Source organism: Panthera tigris, chromosome D4, assembly GCF_018350195.1.
Source record: "Panthera tigris isolate Pti1 chromosome D4, P.tigris_Pti1_mat1.1, whole genome shotgun sequence".
Taxonomy (NCBI): Eukaryota; Metazoa; Chordata; class Mammalia; order Carnivora; family Felidae; genus Panthera; species Panthera tigris.
The window spans coordinates 92,709,142-92,732,562 of record NC_056672.1 but is presented as its reverse complement, the minus strand read 5'-3'; the positions used below and the strand labels follow the sequence as shown (position 1 = coordinate 92,732,562).

The 23,421-nt window shown below is 66.7% G+C and overlaps 1 protein-coding gene across 3 annotated transcripts; it reads left to right on the top strand.

Moving 5' to 3' along the window:
• The first annotated feature begins 1,051 nt into the window (after positions 1-1,051).
• On the top strand, positions 1,052-21,613 carry ABCA2 (ATP binding cassette subfamily A member 2). Of its 3 annotated transcripts, XM_042963795.1 has the most exons (49): positions 1,052-1,159; positions 4,855-4,948; positions 5,221-5,223; positions 5,914-6,025; positions 6,103-6,266; positions 6,582-6,709; positions 6,914-7,012; positions 7,357-7,575; positions 7,911-8,293; positions 8,532-8,691; positions 9,473-9,601; positions 9,758-9,925; positions 9,994-10,090; positions 10,546-10,719; positions 10,797-10,899; positions 10,981-11,095; positions 11,307-11,497; positions 11,695-11,845; positions 11,919-12,123; positions 12,254-12,418; positions 12,508-12,688; positions 12,785-12,997; positions 13,130-13,326; positions 13,414-13,596; positions 13,831-14,015; positions 14,211-14,331; positions 14,612-14,845; positions 14,929-15,135; positions 15,389-15,491; positions 15,609-15,928; positions 16,001-16,214; positions 16,307-16,412; positions 16,509-16,620; positions 16,702-16,762; positions 16,834-17,008; positions 17,182-17,297; positions 17,377-17,524; positions 17,601-17,724; positions 17,851-17,983; positions 18,107-18,224; positions 18,762-18,940; positions 19,016-19,157; positions 19,237-19,371; positions 19,455-19,558; positions 19,652-19,744; positions 19,856-19,958; positions 20,046-20,183; positions 20,260-20,466; positions 20,865-21,613. In XM_042963795.1, exons 1-49 carry the CDS (start codon positions 1,094-1,096, stop codon positions 20,898-20,900), a joined length of 7,314 nt encoding a protein of 2,437 aa, XP_042819729.1. In that variant the 5' UTR covers positions 1,052-1,093; the 3' UTR covers positions 20,901-21,613. The 3 variants fall into 3 exon arrangements, with proteins under 3 accessions (XP_042819729.1, XP_042819730.1, XP_042819731.1); XM_042963796.1 differs by lacking the exon at positions 5,221-5,223; XM_042963797.1 differs by lacking the exons at positions 1,052-1,159; positions 4,855-4,948; positions 5,221-5,223; ... (3 more) ...; positions 6,914-7,012; positions 7,357-7,575 and having other exon boundaries at positions 8,145-8,293; positions 9,498-9,601.
• The last annotated feature ends 1,808 nt before the right edge of the window (positions 21,614-23,421 follow it).

Genomic DNA, 23,421 nt, shown 5'->3' with positions numbered 1-23,421 from the left:
AGGTTCCCTGCCCCCTGCTGGCCTCTGCTGGCCTCCATGGGAAGCGGCAGCCTCACCCCACCAGGCATCAAACTGCCTCTGCGGAAATCACTCCATTCCAAATTCCGTGTGTGGAGGCCTGGCTCGCTCTGCTCTCCCAAACAGAGAGGAAAACGAGCCCCTTACAGTGGGGGCAGCCTCCGCCTCCTCAAGCACCCTGCCCGCCCCACCTGCCGGGAGCCAGAGAGCTGCAGCACCACACCCCCGGCCCAACCAGGCCCATCCTGACTCTTGGTCAGCAAGTGGCTCCTTCACAAGGGACCAAGGGACGAAGTTCTTCCGGCGGTGGGACAGCGCACCTACAGCGCTTCTCACAAAAGCCCCACCCCCCCCATCCCCCGCCTTAAGAGGCGCGGGTCGGGAAGCACCTGGCGGGGCCGGAACGTTGCTTCTGGACGCACTGAAGGCAGACGTTGCCCGCCCTGCACAGGTGGCATCTCCAGCCCGTGCTAAGCTTTCCCCTCCCCACGTGCGGGCGGCCACACCCTTCCAGCCTGGCAGTGACCCTGGGGACCGAGACCTGGCTCTGACGTCCAGGTGAAATCCCTGCCTGCAGCACTTGAACGCGGGCGGGTGGAGGTGTTGACGCGGTGGGAGCCGAGCCTCCCCTAGCATCCCTTCAGGGCGCCCTGGGGGCCAGTGACCGCCTTGGGGCGCCTCTGCGGGAGCGCGAAGATCCCAACGGGGGCTGCTGTGCGCGGGCCCGATGCCCCCGGGAGAAAAGCGCCCCGGAGGGGCGGGATGAGTCGGTTTAGACGGGGGCTCTGGGGCACGTCACTTCAACGCCTGGCGAGATGGGGGCGACCGAGGAGGCCGCCCGCGGCGGGGCAGAGCTCCAGGAACCCGCGCGGGTCGCGGCGGCGGGCGCAGCGCAGCGCGGCGCCTTTAAGCGGGGGCGGTGCGGGCGGGGGGCGGAGCCAGAGCGGAGCCGGTCCCGGACGCCCGAGGCCCCGCCCCGCGCGGGCGATGCCGAGCGGCGCGGCGGGCGGCGGGGCCGGCGGGGCGCGCAGAGGAGCGGGCCGCGGCGCGAAGGCGGCCGGAGCGCGGCCCCGCCATGGGCTTCCTGCACCAGCTGCAGCTGCTGCTCTGGAAGAACGTGACGCTGAAGCGCCGGAGCCCGGTGAGCGACCCCGCGCGCCTCCCGGCCTGCCCCGAGCGAGAGGGCGCGCGCACCGGGGCCGGCGGCGCGCTTTCCGCGCGCACGTGCGGCCGGGCGCGCGCAGACCCCGGGCGGGCGCCGGGGGCGGCGGGCCCGAGACCCCTTCCCGCCGGACCCCGCCCGCCCTGGCGGGCTCCGGCCTCCGGCCTCTGGGGAGGGGGCTCGGCCGTGCCCAGCCCGCGGCCCGCGCCCGCTGACATTCGCGGTGCTCGGCTGAGTCACGGGATGGGCGCCCTGCGCGGCGCGCTCTTGGGGTCTAGCTGCGCGAGTAGGGGGGCGAGCGGTCCCAGGACCCTGGGGTCGCGGGAGGCCCTGGTTCCCGGGACAGAGGACAGTCATGGGGGGACTCTGTCCAGCCCAGAGGCTCCTTGGCCTCTGGGCCCAGCCCCCCTGGAGTCCCTGCAGGGACCCTGCCCCTTCCCTCCCTGCACCACCCCTCTGCCCTTGGGCAGACACCTCTCTTCCTCCTCCTCCTCCTCCTCCTCCTCCTCCTCCTCCTCCTCTTCCTCCTCCTCCTCTTTTTCACCCTTCCTGAAAGTCCCTTAGCCCGTGCTCCTGCCTTCTCACCAATGGGAATGTCCTTGCTGTGGCAGCATCGGCCAGCCTGCAGCCCTGCACCCTTTTGTCCTTTGGGGCAGTCCTCCCTGAGGCCAGTCCGCCTTCTGGTCTCCCCAGCCCCAGCTTCCTTTGGGAGCCGGATCCTGCTATTTGGAGATGTGACCTCCAAGCACCCCAGCTGTCCGCCCGTGCCTGGGGCGGCCAGGGGCCTGAGGGTACAGGACACAGCAGCTGTCAGGGGCAGAGGCCCTGGTGAGGAGCCAGCCTGGGGCAGAATGGGTACCATCACGCCGGCCCTCACCGCTCTTGCCCCGGGAAGGGCAGGGCCATCTCTTGTTGTCCTGCCCAGCCGACAGCAGCACATGCACCAGAGAGGCCTGGGCAGCTCCGGTTTCTGAATGGGCCCTGGGGATTTTCCACAGTGAGGCCCAGAGCAGGCTGGGGTCCAGAGTGGGGGCCCGAGGAGGAGGCATCCCCTTGCCCACCTGGGGCCCAAGAGGCTCCTTTCCCACCTGACTCTGAGCCCAGTGGGGCTGATGAGCCTCTGCATGGGTGCCTCCTTGAGAAGGGCTCTGGAGTGCATAATGAGAAGCCCAGGGCTTCAGGCAGGGTGGGGTGGCCATCATCACCATGGCTGGCAGGAGTGCCTTGGGCACCTGAGCCTGGCAGGGAGCCGGGGTTGAGCACACTCCCTGCCCACGTGCCTGGGGCTGGCTGGCACCGGGTCCCATGGGTCAGGCCTGCAGCCTCTGGTGCACCTTCCCCTGCTTCAGATTTGGGGTTACTGGGGGCACCAGGGCAGGGCTCAGGGGAGGAAAGGAGACTGGGATGTGGGCATTAGCATTATCCCCAGGGTTCTCAGCAGGAAGGGCCCCCAGGGTCTGGGAACAGAGCCTAGAATGATGGTCCCTGCATCCACTGGAGACCTCAAGGCTCAGGGAAGGGAGCAGTGGCTTGTGAGGCACCTGGCAAGCAGGTGGGAGGTGCCTTCTGCCAGGTACCCGGGAGTGGCCCCCACCTGCTAGGTTGGGCCTTCCCTAGAGTCTTCCTGTACCCTGCCCAGCGGCACCACCAGGGACTGGTTGGGCCACATGGAGGTCCTCGGCCTGAGGCCACAGCAAATCAGAAATTCCTCCTCCAGGGTGGCTAAGGCCTTGCTGGGCTCGTGCCGTGGGGCTGGGGCAGGGGCTGGCCAAGTGCCTAGCCCACTCCTCCTGGCTCCCCACTTTCCTGGGAAGGTCTTGGGCTTTGGAGTTGGACCTGCGGGCTTGGCCAATAGAGGTTCTGCTCTGCGTTGTATGCGCTTCTCTGGGGGAGGGCTGGGTTTGGAGGGAAGGGACGAAGGCCCTCTGTGCCCTGCTCTTTCACTCTTCCCATCTCTGTGCCTTGGTTTCTCCATCTGAGTGTCGCCTATCCCCTCTTAGCTGGGACAGGTCTGCCCTGCTGTAGGGACTGCTGTAGCCTCACCCCTGGGGTCAGGGTCAGGCCGCTCCGTTCAGGTCTCCTCTGTTCTCCCCTTGACACAGCAGGAGGTGGCTCAGGCCCAGAGTGGGCACCCAGGCCCCGGCAACACCATGGGGGCACCCGGCTAGTCTCAAGGGACTGGGGTTTAACCACCTTGCCGGCCGCTGGTGGGGCGCCCAGGTGGGGCCTAACCTGCACTGCCTGCCTGTAACCAGATGCCCCTCTGGCCGCCCGCCCGCCAAGCAGGCCTCCCTCCTCCCAGCAGCTCCTGCGCGGCTGTTGCTATAGCAATGAGGAGGTAGCCGCGGCCTGTTGCTGCAGTTACGTGGTGGAGGTGCCCGGTGGCAGGGCGGGTGTGGGTGGGGCTGGCACCACGGCCGCGACCCCGCGCTCCTGCGTCGCCACCTGCATGCAGCCACCCTCACTCTGTGCCCGCCCCCAGCCCCGTGGCTGCCCGTGGTGCCTCTCCAGCTAGCCCTGGGAGGGGGTGGAGGCTGGCACGGGCTGGGGCGAGTGTGGGGTGCAGACACACAGTGGGGTGTTCCAGGCCACAGAGCACGATTGTCAGAGTGCGATAAACAGGAGCAGCTGGTCCACCCCAGGGGACCGGGAGCCTGGGCCCTGGGCCAGGCGGAACCGCCACCGGGGTGGGGGCTCTGAAGCTGCTTCGGGGGCAGGGGGCGAAGAGGAAGGAAACCTGGAGCCTCTGAGAAGAGCCAGTGGAGGTCGGGGCGTGTCTTTGGGCTGAGCAGGGGGCTCCCCCTCAGGGCAGCTGGCCTGAGGTCCCGTCTCTCCACCTTCCCTCCCTGAGCTGGGAGAGGTGGGGGTGGTCACGGGAGGCCTGGGTCCCTGGGGCTGCTGGCATTTGTCTTCCACACAGAGCAGTTCCATCAGGGCTCACCTTGGCGCCCAGGCGGGGGTGGCCGGGGCAGTCCCAGGAATGCTGAACAGGGGTGCTGGGGAGGGCAGGCAGGGCTGCTGAGCGCCCCCCACTGCCGTGAACCACGTTGGGGGGGGGGGAGGGGAAGGGGCCAGGGCGGAAGAAGGTACCTGTGCCTCAGGGACTCAGGGCTGTCAGACCTCTGACCAGGTTTCTCTGGGGGCTCAGGACCCGGGGCTAGAGCCATGCCTTCTCCTGTCCAGGCTTTGGGGTGTCATGACGGGTGTCACAGCCAGGAGGACTCACCCTGGGGGACTGTGGGAGCTGAGATGGGGCCCACGACCACCTCCAAGATCTTAGCCTGGGGAAGGGGAAGCTGAGCTGGGCAGATGCACGGGTCAGAGTAGACCACAAGCTGGCTGTTTTGTCTCTCCTGGCAAGTCAGTGTGGCAAACAGGACCCGGGCCAGGGGGAGGGAGACCTGGTTGACCTGGGCCAGACAACACTCGCAGTTGCGCCCTTCGAGAAGGCCCTTGAAGGAAGGGGGTGGGGCTGCAGACTCTGTTGGCCCCCGAGGGCCTGCGTTGACCTTTTGTGGCCTCTGTGGGAATATGTGGGGCCCAGGCTGGCTCTGCCTACCAGGAAGACATCTGTCTGGGGAGCGGGGGGCTCAGGCCTGTCCCGTCCAGCCCCCGGCAGGTGGCGTGGGAGGCCAGGCTGCCGGGCAGGTACCTTACTCAACCTCCCTTTCCAGTGGGTCTTGGCCTTTGAGATCTTCATCCCTCTGGTCCTCTTTTTCATCCTGCTGGGGCTTCGGCAGAAGAAACCGACCATCTCCGTGAAGGAAGGTGAGTGTCCTTGGTGGGGGGGGTGCCCAGGGCACAGCTGGGGGGTCAGGGTGGGGCAGGCGGTCCTCACCGCATCACACATGCCTGTCCTGTGTGCACGCGGCCACACACGTGTCCCAGCTGCCACGCTCCCCCGCGCGGTCCCTGGCCGCGCCTCCTGGCTGGGCTAGGGGCCCGGGGCGGCCGTGGCGGCCATCCCTCACGGTTCTCCTCTGTTCTGTTTTACCCGTCCCCCGCATGGTCTCTTGTCCTCCTCCTGGGCCTGCATGCAGTCTGTAAGTGAGGCCTTCCTGGTGCAGCCTAAGCGTGCCCCAACCCCGCTTGCATTAACAGCCTTTCCGGGCCTGGCTGCGTCCTGCAAAAACCCCTCTCCGCTGTCAGGGACAGCTGGAGCACTGGGGGACGGTGGGCGGTGGGTGCTGAGTGTGCCTGGGCCACGGTGGCTCCCGGGCCCAGCTTCTGGGGGTTTCCATCTCCCTGTGGGGTCACCCGGCCCTGCTTGGCAGGCCCGGGGCCAGGTCACCTGGCTGCTCCCCCAGCAGACCCCTGTGGGTTCCTGCGTTCTCTCTGCTAACCAGCTGGCCAGAGAGGTCAGAGGTCACTTCCCGGTGGGGGGGCCCCACGTGCTCCCCTGGGCTGTGGCACCCGTGCCACACCTGAATTCTTGGGGAAGGCGTCAGGGCACTTTGGCCTTGGCTGGCTAAGGGAAGAAGGACACCCTGGGAGTTGGGCGCAGGGATGGCGAGATACCCTTTGACCTCTGACCTGCTGGGGTCCTTTGCACCAGAGCTCTTGGCCCTCTGTCCCCTGTCTGCTGCCTGAAGCTGCTTTTCCTCCCTGACTTTCTCTAAATTTCTTTATTCGGCTTCATCTCCCTTCCCTTTCTTGACTCCTTCCCCGTCTCCTGTCCTTCTGTCTCCACCCCTCGGGTCCTCTCACCTGCCCTGACCGCCAACCCCCCCCAGCTTTCTACACGGCAGCGCCGCTCACCTCTGCGGGCATCCTGCCCGTCATGCAGTCTCTGTGCCCGGATGGCCAGCGAGACGAGTTTGGCTTCCTGCAGTACGCCAACTCCACGTGAGTGCCCCCCACCCCGCCCTCCGGGAGCCCACCCCCCTGCAGAGGCCAGTGGGTGACCTCGGATGGTGGTGCAGGGTCACTCAGCTTCTGGAGCGCCTCAACCGCGTGGTGGAGGAGGGCAACCTGTTCGACCCGGCGCGGCCCAGCCTGGGCTCGGAGCTCGAGGCCCTGCGCCAGCACCTGGAGACCCTCCGCTCGGGCCCGGACGCCTGGGAGAGCCTCCCGGACAGACCTGCAGGTGCACACCGGGCCCTGGGCGGGCTGGGCTGGGCTGTGCCTGTGCGGCGGGGCGGGGGTGGAGGTTGTTGAGACCTGAGCTCTGGTGTCAGCTGGGTTCAAACCCCGGCTTGGTCGCTTCTGACCGTGGGCTCGCGGCTGGGCCTCCGTCTGAACGGTCACTCCGAGTTCCCGGGGCAGACGTGCTCGGGTGGTCCCGGCCGAGCTGACCGCCACAGTGGCCGAGCCTGGTGCGGGGAGCTTGGCGCTGAATCTGTTCTGGGTGCCTAGACCCTGGGCCCAGCTGGCCCTCAGCGCCATCCTTCTGCCTGTCCAGTGCCCTCCTTCTCTCTGGGCTCGGTGGCCAGGGACCCACGGGAGCTCTGGCGTTTCCTGATGCAGAATCTGTCGCTGCCTAACAGCACGGCCCAGGCCCTCCTGGCTGCCCGGGTGGACCTGCCTGAGGTGAGGTGGGGCAGGCGGCCTCTGTGAGCGCGTGTCTGCTCCTGGGTAGCTGCCAGCCCTGGGCACTGCGTTCCACCCTCCTCCCCTGCTTGTAGGAATGGAGGGCACGGGGGGGGCGGGGGGGGGGGATGCGGGGCTCTGAGGCAGCCCCGGGGCCAGGCTCTGGAACCTCCTGGCCTGAGCCATGCCCCCTTTACACCCCAGGTCTATCACCTGCTGTTTGGCCCTTCGCCTGCCCTAGATGTGGGGTCAGGACTCCCCAGGGGTCAGGAGCCCTGGAACAACCCCCTATTCCGGATGGAGGTGAGAGGGCCTCTTAGTGGGATGGGGGTGTGCTGCCTGCTTCTGCCAGAGCGGGTGAAAAAATGGGCCCCCTTGATAATTCCCAGCTTCTCCTGGGAGGTGAGGGAGGTCTCTGGGAGTCTGGCTGGCATGGAGAGGGGGAAGGCAGGACAGTGATGTGTGTCCATCCCTCCTACTCTCCCCCCCCCCGCGCCCCCCCCCCCCGCCCCGTCACAGAACCTGGGCTGTCTCAGACTTGACACAGTGGGTGGCGCAGGGGGCGACCCGAGGCCTTCTTGGGTTAGGGCCTTGGTTTCCTCTGGGCTGAGGCTCCCGCCCAGCGGTTCCCCGTGCCTCGCCCCCAGGAGATGCTGCTGACGCCTGCCCTCCTGGAGGAACTCACGTGTGCTCGGGGATCCAGGGAGCTGGGTCGGATCCTCACCGTGTCCCAGGGTCAGCAGAGGGCGCTGCGGGGCTACCGGGATGCCGTCTGCAATGGGCAGGCTGCAGCCCGCGCCCAGCGCTTTTCTGGGCTGGCTGCTGAGCTCCATAACCAGCTGGATGTGGCCAGGATCGCACAGCAGGTGAGGTCCTGCCTGCCAGCTGGCCCACAGGTCCACTGTGCTGGGGCTTCTCGGTGTCCTAGGGACTCCCGGGCCCAAGGCTGTCAGTGGGGCGTGCCCATGGGTGGGTGTCCCGCGCTCCCCCAGTGACACCATGCCTCGTGTCCCCTGCCTCACCCCGTGGCCTCGCCCCAGTGTGCTTCCTAGCCCCTCGCCAATGCTCACCTTCTCTCTGGATGCCGACCCTCCCGCATCCTCTCATCCCAGCCTGTGCCCTCCCTGACCCACCTCCAGATCGGCCCCCAGCCCCTGCTCCTCCTAGGGCTGCATTTCCCCACATGCTCATTTCTCCTCAGCTGGGCCTGGACACCCCCAACGGCTCGGCTCCCCAGCAGCAGCCACCACCCCCACAGCGGCTGCAGGCGCTGCTGGAGGACCTGCTGGACGCCCAGAAAGTTCTGCAGGATGTGGACGTCCTCTCAGCTCTGGCCCTGCTGCTGCCCCAGGGTGCCTGCGCCCGTCGCCCTCCGGGGTCCCCAGCCAGCGGCCCCGGCAGGATGGCCAACGGCACGGGGGCGGCGGCGGCGGCGGCGGCGGCGGGCACGGGCTCCAACTCCACAGCGGAGGAGGGAGCTCCGTCCGCTGCGGCTCCTGCCTCCTCCGACGCGCTGCAGGGCCAATGCTCTGCCTTCGTGCAGCTCTGGGCCGGCCTGCAGCCCATCCTGTGCGGCAACAACCGGTAGGTGGGCGGCAGGGAGACAGGGGTGGGGGTCGGATCCCAGGCCTGGCTCTGACCCCCGCCCATCTTGACACCGGGGCACCCGGCTCTGTATCCCGGCCCCATGCCCCACCCCTGCCGATGCACCCCTTCCACGCTGAGGTCCCGCCCCCGTCAGTTCTTGAGGCTCCACCCCCACCCCCCTCCCTCCCGGATCCAGACCCCGGGCTCCGCCCCTCATGCCCCGCCCCCACCCTAGCACCATCGAGCCCGAGGCACTGCGGCGGGGCAACATGAGCTCCCTGGGCTTCACCAGCAAGGAGCAGCGGAACTTGGGCCTCCTCGTGCACCTTATGACCAGCAATCCCAAGATCTTGTACGCGCCAGCAGGCTCCGAGGCCGACCGCGTCATTCTCAAGGTTGGCAAGTCTGGCGTGCCGTGTGCTCGAGCTGCACGTGTCTCTGGGGCAGGAGCTGAAGGAGCTGGGCACCGGGTTCTGCAGGCCCGGGACCCCTGTGCCGAGTGGGGTTGGTGGAATTGGCATGGGAGGGGCGCAGCCTGGCGCTGGAGCACTGACTCGGCTCTGCGGGGGAGGGGGAGAACCCACAGGGGGCGTTTAGGGTGCAGAGGCCCTTGGGGGTCAGGCATGGCCAGGGCCCGCAGTGCTGGTTTGGACAGAGGAGAGGCTGCACGTGAGGATCTCTGCGGCACCCAGTGGGTGACGATTGGGTGGGGTAGCTAGGCGGTATGGGACCAGCTGAGGGCAAGGTGTCGGTGGCCAATCCAGGGGGAGTCCTGTCTGGGAGAAGTAGAAGCTAGGGCTGGAAATGGCCCCGGAAAGGGGGGAGTCTATGGAGGGGTCTTTAGGATGACCGGGGGCAGGGAGGCAAGGGCCAGGTGTCAGGACCCTGGAAGGGACACGTGGAGAAGGGTCCGACAGAGGAGGCAGGAAGGCACAGCTGGCGACGTAGGGGAACCCCGAAGCCATGTTGCCCCAGGAGCCAGAGCACAGCCTGTTTCGTGGGGTCACTGCGGAAAGGTTGGGGAGGGGAGGGTTTCGAGCTTCTAGGTGGCAGTGTGGCCAGAGCAACACTGGTTTGGGGGAGGACTGGCCTAGGGGGAGACAAAGGAGTGGAGGTCCCCCCTTGCCGGCTGGGGTCCGCCCTGAGCCCCATGACCCGTGCCCTCACCCTCTGCAGGCCAACGAGACCTTTGCCCTTGTAGGCAACGTGACTCACTACGCCCAAGTGTGGCTCAACATCTCTGCCGAGATCCGCAGCTTCCTGGAGGAGGGCAGGCTGCAGCAACACCTCCACTGGCTGCAGCAGGTGGCGGGGGTCCCGGTGGGGGGCTGGGCTGCCGAAGGCGGCGGGGGTGCTGGGCGGGGCTGGGCTGCAGAAGGCGGCGGGGGTGCTGGGCCGGGGTGGGGTGGGCGGAGCCCCCGGTGTCAGCCCCGCCCCCCTGAGCCAGGCTTCCACCCCCAGTACGTGGCGGACTTGCGGCTGCACCCCGAGGCATTGAACCTGTCGCTGGAGGAGCTCCCGCCTGCCCTGCGCCAGGACAATTTTTCGCTGCCCAACGGCTCCGCGCTCCTGCAGCAGCTAGACACCATTGACAACGCGGCCTGCGGCTGGATCCAGTTCATGTCCAAGGTGGGGTGCGTGGCCCCTCGGGCTCCGCCGGGGCGGGGCGCCGGCTCCAACAACGCCCCTCCCCTCAGGTGAGTGTGGACATCTTCAAGGGTTTTCCCGACGAGGAGAGCATCGTCAACTATACTCTCAACCAGGCCTACCAGGACAATGTCACCGTGTTCGCCAGTGAGCTGGTCCCCCTCGGGCGGGTCCCTAACTCCTGTTCTTCCTCCTCCCCCCTCCTCCAGCCCTAGCCTCGCGTCTCTCCATCACAGCCCTCCTGTCCGCTGTACCTGCCCCTGTGCCCCTTTTCCTTCTTCAGCCTTGCCCCACCTCGGTCCCCCTCCTCCCTAGCCCTGCCCTACAACTCCCCTATCTTTTCCCAGCCCCGCCCCTCACCCCCTGGCACTGCCCCAGACCCTGTACCTGCTTCACGCCCCGCCCCCAGCCCAGCCCTGCCCCTGCAACAGGTACCTTCCCAGCTCCCCGGCCCCACCTTTTCCCTGGACCTGCCCCTCGTGGCCCAGTGGTGCTCTGGCTAGACAGTCCCCTTCGTGTCCCCGCCCCTTCCTCCCTTCACACCTTCACCCTGAGGCCAGCCTGGGCTCTGCCCCTCCACCTGCCCCTCGTCCTGTCTCCAGGCGTGATCTTCCAGACCCGCAAGGACGGCTCCCTGCCACCCCACGTGCACTACAAGATCCGCCAAAACTCCAGCTTCACTGAGAAAACCAACGAGATCCGCCGGGCCTACTGGCGGCCGGGGCCCAACACAGGCGGCCGCTTCTACTTTCTGTACGGCTTCGTCTGGATCCAGGGTGAGGGCCGCTCCTGGGGCAGCCGGGGTAGGGCCTGGCCACCCCCCCCTGCCGTGGCTGACCTCTCCCACCTGCAGACATGATGGAGCGTGCCATCATCAACACCTTCGTGGGGCACGACGTGGTGGAGCCTGGCAACTATGTGCAGATGTTCCCCTACCCCTGCTACACGCGAGACGAGTGAGTGTGTGTTGGGGGGGGGCCGGGGGCTGGGGCTCAGGCTGAGCCCCTCCCCTCACGCCCCCGCCCCGACCCCCCCAGCTTCCTGTTTGTCATCGAGCACATGATGCCGCTCTGCATGGTGATCTCCTGGGTCTACTCAGTGGCCATGACCATCCAGCACATCGTAGCAGAGAAGGAGCACCGGCTGAAGGAGGTGGGGGGCCGGGGGGGTGGGGGGGGAGGGGGGAGGGGGCAAGGATAGAGGCAGGGGGACCGGTGAAGGTGGAGGGGAGACCGTGGGCACCTCTCCTTCCCTGGGCCTGGCTGGTAGGGCAGAGACCCGTCATTCCTTCGTGGCACCCCATCCCAAGGCCTCCTGCCTGCATCCCCCCCCCCCCCCGCCTCCCCCGGCCACCTGCCCACAGGTGATGAAGACAATGGGCCTGAACAACGCCGTGCACTGGGTGGCCTGGTTCATCACGGGCTTTGTGCAGCTCTCCATCTCTGTGACGGCCCTCACGGCCATCCTCAAGTACGGCCAGGTTCTCATGCACAGTCACGTGCTTATCATCTGGCTCTTCCTGGCCGTCTACGCTGTGGCCACCATCATGTTTTGGTGAGCACCGTGGGGCTGGCAGGGGGCTGGCAGGGAGCCTTGCTGGGCCCTGGCAGAGTGCCTCTTGCGTTCACCCAGAAAACGCAGAAACACCCCTTCTGGAGCTCCTCTGTCCCCCGGGAGGTTGCGCCAGGAGGGCTTTGGGCTGTGCCCTAAGGGTCGGGTGTGGCTGATGGCCGTGGCCCCACCCACCCTAGCTTCCTGGTGTCTGTGCTGTACTCCAAGGCCAAGCTGGCCTCGGCCTGCGGTGGCATCATCTACTTCCTGAGCTACGTGCCCTACATGTACGTGGCGATCCGCGAGGAGGTGGCCCACGATAAGATTACCGCCTTTGAGAAGTGCATCGCGGTGAGGATCAGGGATGGCTGGGGGTGGGGCGGGGCCCATCCTCCTTCCCCCGCTGACACCACTGTGCCCTCAGTCCCTGATGTCCACCACAGCCTTCGGCCTGGGCTCCAAGTACTTTGCCCTGTACGAGGTGGCAGGTGTGGGCATCCAGTGGCACACGTTCAGTCAGTCGCCTGTGGAAGGTGATGACTTCAACCTGCTCCTGGCCGTCACCATGTTGATGGTGGACGCGGCCGTCTACGGGGTGCTCACGTGGTACATCGAGGCGGTGCACCCAGGTACCAGCTGACCCTCTGCAGGGGGAAAGGAGAGGCTGTGTGGCTCCCTAGAGGGTGCGCATGGCCTGGGGCGGACCTGACACCAGGCCCGGGGTCAGCCTGCCTTCTGCACCACCCCCCCAACCCCTAGGCATGTACGGGCTACCCCGGCCCTGGTACTTCCCACTGCAGAAGTCCTACTGGCTCGGCAGCGGGCGCACAGAGGCGTGGGAGTGGAGCTGGCCATGGGCTCGCGCCCCCCGGCTCAGCGTCATGGAGGAGGACCAGGCCTGTGCCATGGAGAGCCGGCGCTTGGGTGAGGCGGGCACCCAGGGGGCGGCCGGGGCAGTCACTGGGGTTGGGGGACCCCGGGGCGTCCTCGGCTGACCCGCGGCCCTCGTGCAGAGGAGACGCGGGGCATGGAGGAGGAGCCCACCCACCTGCCGCTGGTGGTCTGTGTGGACAAGCTCACCAAGGTCTACAAGAACGATAAGAAGCTGGCCTTAAACAGGTTGAGCCTGAACCTCTACGAGAACCAGGTGGTGTCCTTCCTGGGACACAACGGGGCTGGCAAGACAACGACCATGTGAGTGTCGGGGCCGGGGGTGGGTCCTCACCAGGTGGGCAGCAGGGTGGGGCTCCCGGCAGGAGGTGGGGGTCGTGACCCTGCCCACCCGCCCAGGTCCATCCTCACGGGCTTGTTCCCGCCGACCTCGGGTTCGGCCACCATCTACGGGCACGACATCCGCACGGAGATGGACGAGATCCGCAAGAACCTGGGCATGTGTCCGCAGCACAACGTGCTCTTTGACCGGCTCACGGTGGAGGAGCATCTCTGGTTCTACTCGAGGCTCAAGAGCAGGGCCCAGGAGGAGATCCGCAAGGAGATGGACAAGTGGGTGGGGTGGGGGCGGGGCTCCGGGGCGGCCCCGGGGCGGTGGTGGGAGCCCGCGCGCGCACGTAGGGGCTTACGTGCGCGCGCGCCCCTACATGCGCCGCGCCCCTACATGCGCCGCCCTGCCCGCAGAATGATCGAAGATTTGGAGCTGTCCAACAAGCGGCACTCGCTGGTGCAGACGCTGTCGGGCGGCATGAAGCGCAAGCTCTCCGTGGCCATCGCCTTCGTGGGCGGCTCCCGCGCCATCATCCTGGACGAGCCCACCGCCGGCGTGGACCCCTACGCACGCCGAGCCATCTGGGACCTCATCCTGAAGTACAAGCCGGGTGAGCGGAGCGCGGGGTGGGTACAGGCGGCCCCGGCCGGCCCCACCCAGCCCAGCACCCTGAGCCTGGTCCCTCACCCCCCTCCAGGCCGCACCATCCTGCTGTCCACCCACCACATGGACGAGGCCGACCTGCTGGGGGACCGCATAGCCATCATCTCCCACGGGAAACTCAAGTGCTGCGGCTCCCCGCTCTTCCTCAAGGGCGCCTATGGGGACGGTTACCGCCTTACTCTGGTCAAGCGGCCTGCTGAGCCTGGGGACCCCCAAGGTCTGTGCTGAGACTGCCTGAGCCGGCCTGGGGCCCCCCTCTCCCAGGACCCCCTTTCCAAGACCAGTGAGCTCGAGGGGCGGGCCCTCAAGGCTTACCTTAGTGAGCCTGGGGTGCCTGGTCCCTCTCCTCGGTCCTCCTCTTGACCTGGCTGGGCTCCCCCCGTAGAGGATCCCCCTCCCCCAGCCCCCCACCCCCCTGGTGAAGCTCTTCTCCATTCCCCACCCCTCCTAGAGCCAGGGCTGACGTCCAGCCCCCCAGGCCGCACCCAGCTGAGCAGCTGCTCAGAGCCCCAGGTCTCCCAGTTCATCCGCAAGCACGTGGCCTCCTGCCTGCTAGTCTCCGACACGAGCACAGAGCTCTCCTACATCCTGCCTAGTGAGGCCGCCAAGAAGGGGGCTTTTGAGCGCCTCTTCCAGGTATGGGGTGGAGTGAGTTGCGGGGCGGGGCGGGGTGTGGAGGGGGCGGGGTCGTGGTGGTGGTGGTGGTGGTGGAGTGGGCTCCAGGGCGGGGTGTGGAGGGGGCGGGGTCCTGGTGGTGGTGGAGTGGGCTCCAGGGCGGGGCGCGGGAGGGGCGGTCCCTGCCGCATCGGGTCACGCACAGCCCTTTCCCAGCATCTGGAGCGCAGTCTGGACACTCTGCACTTGAGTAGCTTCGGGCTGATGGACACGACGCTGGAGGAGGTGTTCCTCAAGGTGTCAGAGGAGGACCAGTCTCTGGAGAACAGTGAGGCAGGTGGGAGCCCCGCTCCACCCCACCTGACCTTGGACCCGCAGCTGTCTGCCCACTCTAGCCTGGTCTCTGGGGACCGAGGATTCTGGGTGGGAACAAGGTGCCAGGGTTCCCTGCCAGGCTGGCTCTGGGGCTGAGGAGCCTGGGTCGGTGGGTGGCCATGGGAATTGGGGCGCCCCAGGGTGAGGTGGGGTGAGGGTCTTGGTGGGTGAGCATGGGGACTGGGGGTGGCACGCTGGTCTGAGTCCCCCTTGTCCCCTCCCTGGCCCCTGTGCTGTGGCAGATGTGAAGGAGTCCAGGAAGGATGTGCTCCCAGTGGCGGAGGGCCCGTCGGGGGAGGTGCACGTTGGCGATCTGGCCCGGAGCACAGAGCTGGCCCAGTCACAGGTGTCACTGCAGTCCGCGTCCTCGGTAGGCTCTACCCGTGGAGACGAGGGGGCCACCTACGCAGACGTCTACGGCGACTACCGACCCCTCTTCGACAACGCGCAGGACCCCGACAACGTCAGCCTGCAAGGTGGGGGGGTGCGGCTGGCTGGGGCTGGTAGGGTCCCCGGAGGGTGGCGTCGGGCCGCCTGCTCAGCCCCCCTCCCTGTGCAGAGGCTGAGGCGGAGGCCCTCTCGAGGGTCGGCCAGGGCAGCCGCAAGCTGGAGGGCTGGTGGCTGAAGGTGCGCCAGTTCCACGGACTCTTGGTGAAGCGTTTCCACTGTGCTCGCCGCAACTCCAAGGCCCTGTCTTCCCAGATCCTGCTCCCCGCCTTCTTCGTCTGCGTGGCCATGACCGTGGCCCTCTCCGTCCCTGAGATTGGTATGGCCGTTGGGTCAGGCAGCGTGCTGGGGGGACCAGAGCCCCACTGCAGTGGGGCTGTGGCTCTTCCCCCTTCCTGGACCGCCCGCTCTGGGCCTGGCGGGCACACTTGGGGGCTTACTGGGGACTCGGGCCTCCTCAGGGCCAGGCCCCCAAGCTCCAACCCCGTGGGTATTGGGAAGAGGGGACTGAGGCCTGGGGGCCACCAGCAGGCAGTCAGAACCTGCTCAGGTTTCCTCGTGCATCCTGCCAGGTGACCTGCCCCCTCTGGTCCTGTCACCCTCCCAGTACCACAACTACACCCAGCCCCGTGGCAACTTCATCCCCTATGCCAACGAGGAGCGCCAGGAGGACCGGTGAGGCCATCTGCTGGGCAGCTGTGGTGGACAGGGGCCGGGTGAGGGAGGGGAAGGTGGGCGGGCACTCTTCCCCCCCCACCGCCCAGGCTAGGCTCACACCGCGGGTTTCCACAGATTGCGACTGTCGCCGGATGCCAGCCCCCAGCAGCTTGTGAGCACGTTCCGGCTGCCATCGGGCGTGGGCGCCACCTGCGTGCTGAAATCTCCGGCCAATGGCTCGCTGGGGCCCACGCTGAATCTGACCAGTGGCGAGTCACGGCTGCTGGCCGCGAGGTTCTTCGACAGCATGTGCCTGGAGTCCTTCACGCAGGGGCTGCCGCTGTCCAACTTCGTGCCGCCCCCACCCTCACCTGCTCCGTCCGACTCCCCTGTGTCCCCAGAGGAGGACCCCCTGCAGGCCTGGAACGCTTCCCTGCCACCCACCTCTGGGCCAGGTATGGGCCCACCAGGCTGCCGGGGGGCGTGGGACGGCACGGACCTAAGCTGACTGCCGGCTGTACCCGCAGACAACTGGACGTCAGCACCCTCCCTACCGCGCCTGGTGCGGGAGCCTATCCGCTGTACCTGCTCTGCGCAGGGCACCGGCTTCTCCTGCCCGGGGGGTGTGGGTGGGCACCCGCCCCAGATGCGGGTGGTCACAGGAGACATCCTGACCGACATCACCGGCCACAACGTCTCCGAGTACCTGCTCTTCACCTCTGACCGCTTCCGGCTGCACCGGTGAGTCAGGTGGGGCTTCGTGCCAACTGTGGGCGAGGGGGCAGACCACCCACTGCACGCCTGGCCTCACGCCGCTCGACCCACCTGCCCAGGTATGGGGCCATCACCTTTGGCAACGTCCAGAAGTCCATCCCAGCCTCGTTTGGTGCCCGGGCCCCAGTCATGGTGCGGAAGATTGCGGTGCGCCGGGCAGCCCAGGTGAGCGGCACGGCCCCGGGCCCTGCAGCGTCCAGCTGTGGCCGGCATGCTGCAGGGACCCACGGTGCTCTAAGGGTGTTTCTGCGTCCCTCCCAGGTTTTCTACAACAACAAGGGTTATCACAGCATGCCCACCTACCTCAACAGCCTCAATAACGCTATTCTGCGTGCCAACCTGCCCAGGAGCAAGGGCAACCCGGCAGCCTATGGTGAGCCTGGGTGGGCTGGGCTGGGGGCCGGGCAGGGTGGGCGTGGAGCAGGTCCCTGAGGCTGCCCTCCCCTGTCTGCAGGCATCACCGTCACCAACCACCCCATGAACAAGACAAGTGCCAGCCTCTCCCTGGATTACCTGTATGTATGCGGGCGGGTGGGGGGGACGGGGTGCGGGTGCGGGGCAGGGCTGATGGCTGCCTTGCCCCCAGGCTGCAGGGCACAGATGTGGTCATCGCCATCTTCATCATCGTGGCCATGTCCTTCGTGCCAGCCAGCTTCGTGGTCTTCCTGGTGGCTGAGAAGTCTACCAAAGCCAAGCACCTACAGTTTGTCAGTGGCTGCAACCCCGTCATCTACTGGCTGGCCAACTACGTGTGGGACATGGTGTGCTCCTCCTGCATGGCTGAGGGGGGTTCCCTCTACCCCTAGACCCCTGCCGTCCCCTCCCCCTGTCTCCTGCCAGGCCCGCTGGTTCTGGCCCCAGCACCCCCCCAGCCCCACTCCTGCACCCCTCACCCCTGCTCCTGGGCCCTCACCTGCCACTCTTGCTCTGGTAGCTTAACTACCTGGTCCCGGCCACCTGCTGCGTCATCATCCTGTTCGTGTTCGACTTACCGGCCTACACGTCACCCACCAACTTCCCCGCCGTGCTCTCTCTCTTCCTGCTGTATGGGTAAGGGGGAGTGGGCCGGGAGGAGGGCCTGGGGTGGGGGCGGGCTCCCCGTGACCGCCTCCTGCCCGCCTGCCCGCAGGTGGTCTATCACCCCCATCATGTACCCGGCCTCCTTCTGGTTCGAGGTGCCCAGCTCCGCCTACGTGTTTCTCATCGTCATCAACCTCTTCATTGGCATCACGGCCACCGTGGCTACTTTCCTGCTGCAGCTCTTTGAGCACGACAAGGTGGGGCAGCGGGGTGGCCGGGCGTGGTGGGCAGCAGGCCCGAGGCTGTGCCCGTGACCCCCCCGTCACCCTCCAGGACTTGAAGGTTGTCAACAGTTACCTGAAAAGCTGCTTTCTCATCTTCCCCAACTACAACCTGGGCCACGGGCTCATGGAAATGGCGTATAACGAATACATCAACGAGTACTACGCCAAGATTGGTGAGCGGGGTGGGTGGGCGTGCGGAGGGGGGTCCGGCCCGGCCCGGCCCGGAGATTGAGGGTTCAGGCGTGAAGGACATGGCTGCCGGGGGCGCAGGCACAGGCCCTGAGCCGGCTGCCCCACAGGCCAGTTTGACAAGATGAAGTCTCCATTCGAGTGGGACATCGTCACCAGGGGGCTGGTGGCCATGACGGTCGAAGGCTTCGTGGGCTTCTTCCTCACCATCATGTGCCAGTACAACTTCCTGCGGCAGCCACAGTGAGTGGGGGAGTGCAGGGAGATGTGGGGGCCAGTGGCCGGCCGGGCACTGCCCGTCTCCCTGCCGTGGCCACAGAAAGGTGGGGAGCACTGGGTGATGACTCCGCCACCCTGTCCCCACAGGCGAATGCCAGTGTCTACCAAACCTGTGGAGGATGATGTGGATGTGGCCAGCGAGCGGCAGCGAGTGCTGCGGGGGGACGCTGACAATGACATGGTCAAGATTGAGAACCTGACCAAGGTGGGCCCTGGGCTTGTGAGATAGAGGCCAGGTGGGAGGCGGGGCCCAGGTGGGGTGTGTTTCCGAGCAGGGGCGGGACCCGGGGTGGGGTGGGGGGGCCGGAAGGTGTACCAGGGCCCAGGTGGAGTCTGTTTCCAGACGGGGGTGGGGCCCAGGTGTTCGGGCGGGGCCAGGTAGGGGCGTGTTTCCAGGCAGGGCGGAGCTGGGGGGGGGGGCGGTTTCCAGACAGGGGTGGGGCCCAGGTGGGTCATATTTGCAGGCAGGGGCGGGGCCCAGACAGAGGGCGGAGCCCATGTGGGGGCCATGTTTCCAGACAGGGGCAGGGCCCCGGTGGGGCACGTTTGCAGGCAGGGCGGGGCCCAGGTGTGTAGGCGGGGCCCAGGTAGGGGTGTGTTTGCAGGCGGGGGCGGGCCCAGGCAGAGGGGTGGGGCCCAGGTGGGTCATATTTGCAGGCAGGGGCGGAGCCCAGTGTGGTTCAGGGGCCGGCCAGCCCGACTGGCAGCCCCGATGGGTGGGCTGACCCTTCCCTTCCACCAGGTGTACAAGTCCCGCAAGATAGGCCGCATCCTGGCTGTGGATCGCCTGTGCCTCGGCGTGCGTCCTGGCGAGTGCTTTGGCCTCCTGGGCGTGAACGGCGCGGGCAAGACCAGCACTTTCAAGATGCTGACGGGTGACGAGAGCACGACAGGGGGCGAGGCCTTTGTCAACGGGCACAGGTGCGGGCGGGCGGGCGGGCGCCTGGGCGGGTGGGGTGACTGCGGCCGCCGGCGCTGATGGCACTGTGTCCCCAGTGTGCTCAAGGAGCTGCTCCAGGTACAGCAGAGTCTGGGGTACTGCCCGCAATTCGACGCCCTGTTCGACGAGCTCACAGCCCGGGAGCACCTGCAGCTGTACACGCGGCTCCGTGGCATTCCCTGGAAGGACGAGGCCCGGGTGAGGGTCGCCCAAGGGGGGCGGGGCGTGGGCGTGGCGGGCAAGAGGGGCGGGCCCTGACGCCAGTCCTCGCCCCCAGGTGGTGAAGTGGGCCCTGGAGAAGCTGGAGCTGAGCAAGTACGCCGACAAGCCGGCCGGCACCTACAGCGGGGGCAACAAACGCAAGCTGTCCACAGCCATTGCGCTCATCGGGTACCCGGCCTTCATCTTCCTGGTGAGCCGGGGCGGGAGGCGGCCGGCCGGGCCGGGCGGGGTGGACGCGCCGCAGCCGCTGAGCCTGGCGCCGCCCGCCCCCAGGATGAGCCCACCACTGGCATGGACCCCAAGGCCCGGCGCTTCCTCTGGAACCTCATCCTCGACCTCATCAAGACGGGGCGCTCGGTGGTGCTGACGTCGCACAGGTGCGCCCCCACCCCGGCGCGCCCCGCCCCCACCCGCGCGCCCCGCCCCCACCCCGCGCGCCCCGCCCCAGCCCCTGCGTCTCCGCCCCGCAGCATGGAGGAGTGCGAAGCGCTGTGCACGCGCCTCGCCATCATGGTGAACGGGCGCCTGCGCTGTCTGGGCAGCATCCAGCACCTGAAGAACCGGTGAGCCGAGCCGAGGGTGCCGGCGGCGGCGGGGGGGGGGGGGGGGGGGGAGGGGGGGCGCGGGGAGGGGACGGGGGGCTCGGGGCTCGGGGCCACAGGCCTGTCCCGCAGGTTCGGAGACGGATACATGATCACCGTGAGGACGAAGAGCAGCCAGAACGTGAAGGACGTGGTGCGGTTCTTCAACCGCAACTTCCCGGAGGCTGTGCTCAAGGTGGGCGGGGCCCCAGGGGCGGGGCGGGGCGGGGCCCCAGGGGCGGGGCGGGGCGCCCAGCCGCCTCTGACCTCCCCGCGTCCCCAGGAGCGTCACCACACGAAGGTGCAGTACCAGTTGCAGTCCGAGCACATCTCCCTGGCTCAGGTGTTCAGCAAGATGGAGCAGGTGGCGGGCGTGCTGGGCATCGAGGACTACTCGGTCAGCCAGACCACCCTGGACAACGTGAGTGCCCCAGCTCGGCGCCTCGGGCCTGCCTGGGCTGCACCCCGCTCACCCACCCACGCACCCCGCCCGCCAGGTATTTGTGAACTTCGCCAAGAAGCAGAGCGACAACCTGGAGCAGCAGGAGACAGAGCCCCCCTCGGCTCTGCGGTCTCCCCTGGGCCGCCTGCTCAGCCTGTTCCGGGCCCGGCCCGCCCCCACCGAGCTGCGGGCACTCGTGGCTGACGAGCCCGAGGACCTGGACACAGAGGACGAGGGCCTCATCAGCTTCGAGGAGGAGCGGGTGAGCCCGGCCTGTAAGGTCAGGGCGGCCAGGCTGGCCAGAGAGAGGGCTCAGGCTCTGCATAAGGAGAGGGCTTGGAGAGGAGTGGCCCCGGGGACTCCTGCCGCCCTGAGGGATCCGTCGGATGCTCAGGACTAGGGTGGACACAGGAGGCTCCGGGCACAGGTGGAAACAGACTGGTTGTAGACCCCGAGACACGTTGGAAACCTTGAGGGATTCCAGACACGGGCAGAGGTGGGGTAGGGGGGAGCAGAGCCTGGGGACACAGGAGCCACCAGACTTGGCCACTGAGGGAGAACTCACGGGAGACCGAGGTGGGGGATCCAGTCCCAGGCCCGCGGGTGCGTGGGGTAGCGGACGCCTCCCCCAGCGCGGCTCACCTGTCGTCTACCTACCAGGCCCAGCTGTCCTTCAACACGGACACACTCTGCTGACCGTCAGGCGCTGGCTCAAGGACGCGCAGTGGGGACAGAAGTCAGGCGGTGGCCGAGGCCCCACCCTGTGCCCCCCAGTGCCCGCCACGAGGCCCTGGAGTGGGGGCCCCCTCCAGCCCCTCACCTGTCCTCAGCACTGCCTGAGGCCACTGCGCTGCCCTCCCCTGATTGTGCCAAAGGTTGGCCTGGCCCTGGGCCGCACACACCCTCACCCTGCTCTGCCTTAAAGCCTTGGGGTCTGGCCGGCCCCTAGCCTCTGACCCCGTCCAGCTCTGCCCACCACCCCCAGGGCCACCAGGTGCCACCAGACCCTGTTGGCCGGGCCTGGCTCCTGAACGGGCCTTTCTCTGACACCCGAGACTGATGGGCCGGCCTGGGGCTGAGGATGGGGACTGGGTTAGGTCCCGCCCCCGGCCCTTATTTATTTTGCTCTAGGAAGAGGCCCCCTCATCCTGCTCTCATCTGGGGAGGCCCCCACCTGAGGGAAGCCATGGGCATGGGCCAGGGAGGGCTGCCTCAAGGGGGTGGGCCGGGCAGCAGGGACGGAGAAGCTGCCCCGCTGGCCAGACGAGCAGCCGGATCCCCTCCCCACCCCTGCCCCCTGCCATTGCTCTCTCCCACCCAGCTTGGCCCCCTGCACACCCACCTGCCCGGGAGCCAGACCTGTACATAGCGCACAGATGTTTGTTTTAAATAAATGAACAAAAAAACCAGCGCCAGCCTGCGTGTGTGGAGTGGGGCGTTGGGGTGAAGATGGGCCCGGTTGATGCTGGTATGGCCCTTGCCCCACAGGGGCATCTGCAGCGTCCCGGAGCGGTGGGCCCAGCGTGAGGGGAAGGTGGCTGGGTTAGCCTGGGGGGAGGGTGGGGGGGGGAGGGCCCTCATCCCTGTAAATAGCTGTTGCTACAGATGGGGAGACTGAGGCGGGGGCTGTCCATCACCCCCCTCCCCTGCCCCGCCTACATAGCCCAGACTGCCTGCCCGGAGGCAGGTCCTACATGGGCTGCTCTGAGCCACGGTTGCCCGCCCTTCGGGCCTGTGCTCCCTGAGGCCTAGACCCTGGGCCCCGTGCCCACTCAGGGCCCATGGGCAGTGTGCGCTGGGCTGTGTCCCTCTCACCCAGGATGTAGGAGGGCTCTCAGGAGGAGGTGGTCTCTGGGCTGAGACCGGCGTCCCGGTGGAGCGTGTGCAAAGGTTGGGGGCAGTGTGGGGACTCCCAGGGACTGCAGGGCTCGGTGGCAGTAGAGCCTGGAGACAGTGGGGCCACAAGGAAGGATCCCAGAGCCCGCACCGCTCAAGCTTGGCCGTGGTCAGTCTCCCATCAGAGACCCCTTCTAGGGGGCTGGAAGGGACACAGAAGGTTCCGCGGGAGGACGGAGGGCCATGGGAACAGCTTGTCTCCCAAAACTTTTTACCCCAGGGGGTGGCTGCAAAATGTCAGGTTTCTAACGATTTCATCTTTTCTGCATTTATTAGCTGGCATTTTGCTTAAAGATTTCCACTTTTAGAAACATATCATTGTGGATTCACGGCTTTTTAAAAAATCACCATGTTACCGTCATTGCTATCCTCTAAATTTTTTCGAGTTCACTTATTTTGAAAGAGTCACACAGGAGAGGGACAGAAGGAGAGAGAGAGGGAGAGAGAGACTCCCAAGCAGGCTCTATGCTGTGAGCACAGAGCCCGGCAACAGAGCTCGAACATCATGACTAGAGCCAAACTCGAGTCGGACACTCAACCGACTGAGCCACCCAGGTGCCCCACTAATATTTTAAATGTACATAGTATTTACTGTTTTAGCCATTTATCAGTGTACAATTCTATTGCCATCTTTTTTATGCTCAAACTGCCCCAGATGTGGCCGGTGGGAACCCCTTCGTGGTGGCTTCTATGTCCTTTTGACTTGCCCTGGACATTTTTTGGAACACTTTTCTGTTACAATTTCCAGGCCTGCTTATTACCTCCCTGACCGATGTCTGGATTCAGCAATTTTCCAAGGAGCCCCATTTCTTTGGGAAATGGGTTTTGGAACCCCCATCTGGACTCTGGCTGTGCCCACTGCTCCTTGGCTCTCTCAGGGGGCAGAGCTCCTGCTCAGATCCCAGTGCCCCCCAGTCCTTCCCCCCCCCCATAGTGTCCCCAACAAGTCTGTTAAAATGTCACCAGGAAGGGCCCACAGACAGGGCTCAGGAGAGAAATGTTTCTAATGTGTCACGTCCTGGGACTGTGGGCCAAGAACCGTCCCCAGGAAGGAAGAGAAGGACGTGAAAAGACAAGGACAGCAGGCCCCCGGGCCCCTCCAGGGGCTGCTCTGTGGATGTGGCCGGGGCACTGTCAGGGAAGTTTATTCAACGCCCAGTAGGTCATGGGTCAGTTAGGGTTGGTGACTGTGAGCTTCTGGTCTCATTTATTTAAAAACATTTACTAGGAAATCATGGTAGAAAATTCAAAAGTCGGAGGACATCCTCGTGGCTTTTTCCGAAAGCTCAGGGCACAGACTCGGAGTGACTGCTATGCAGTG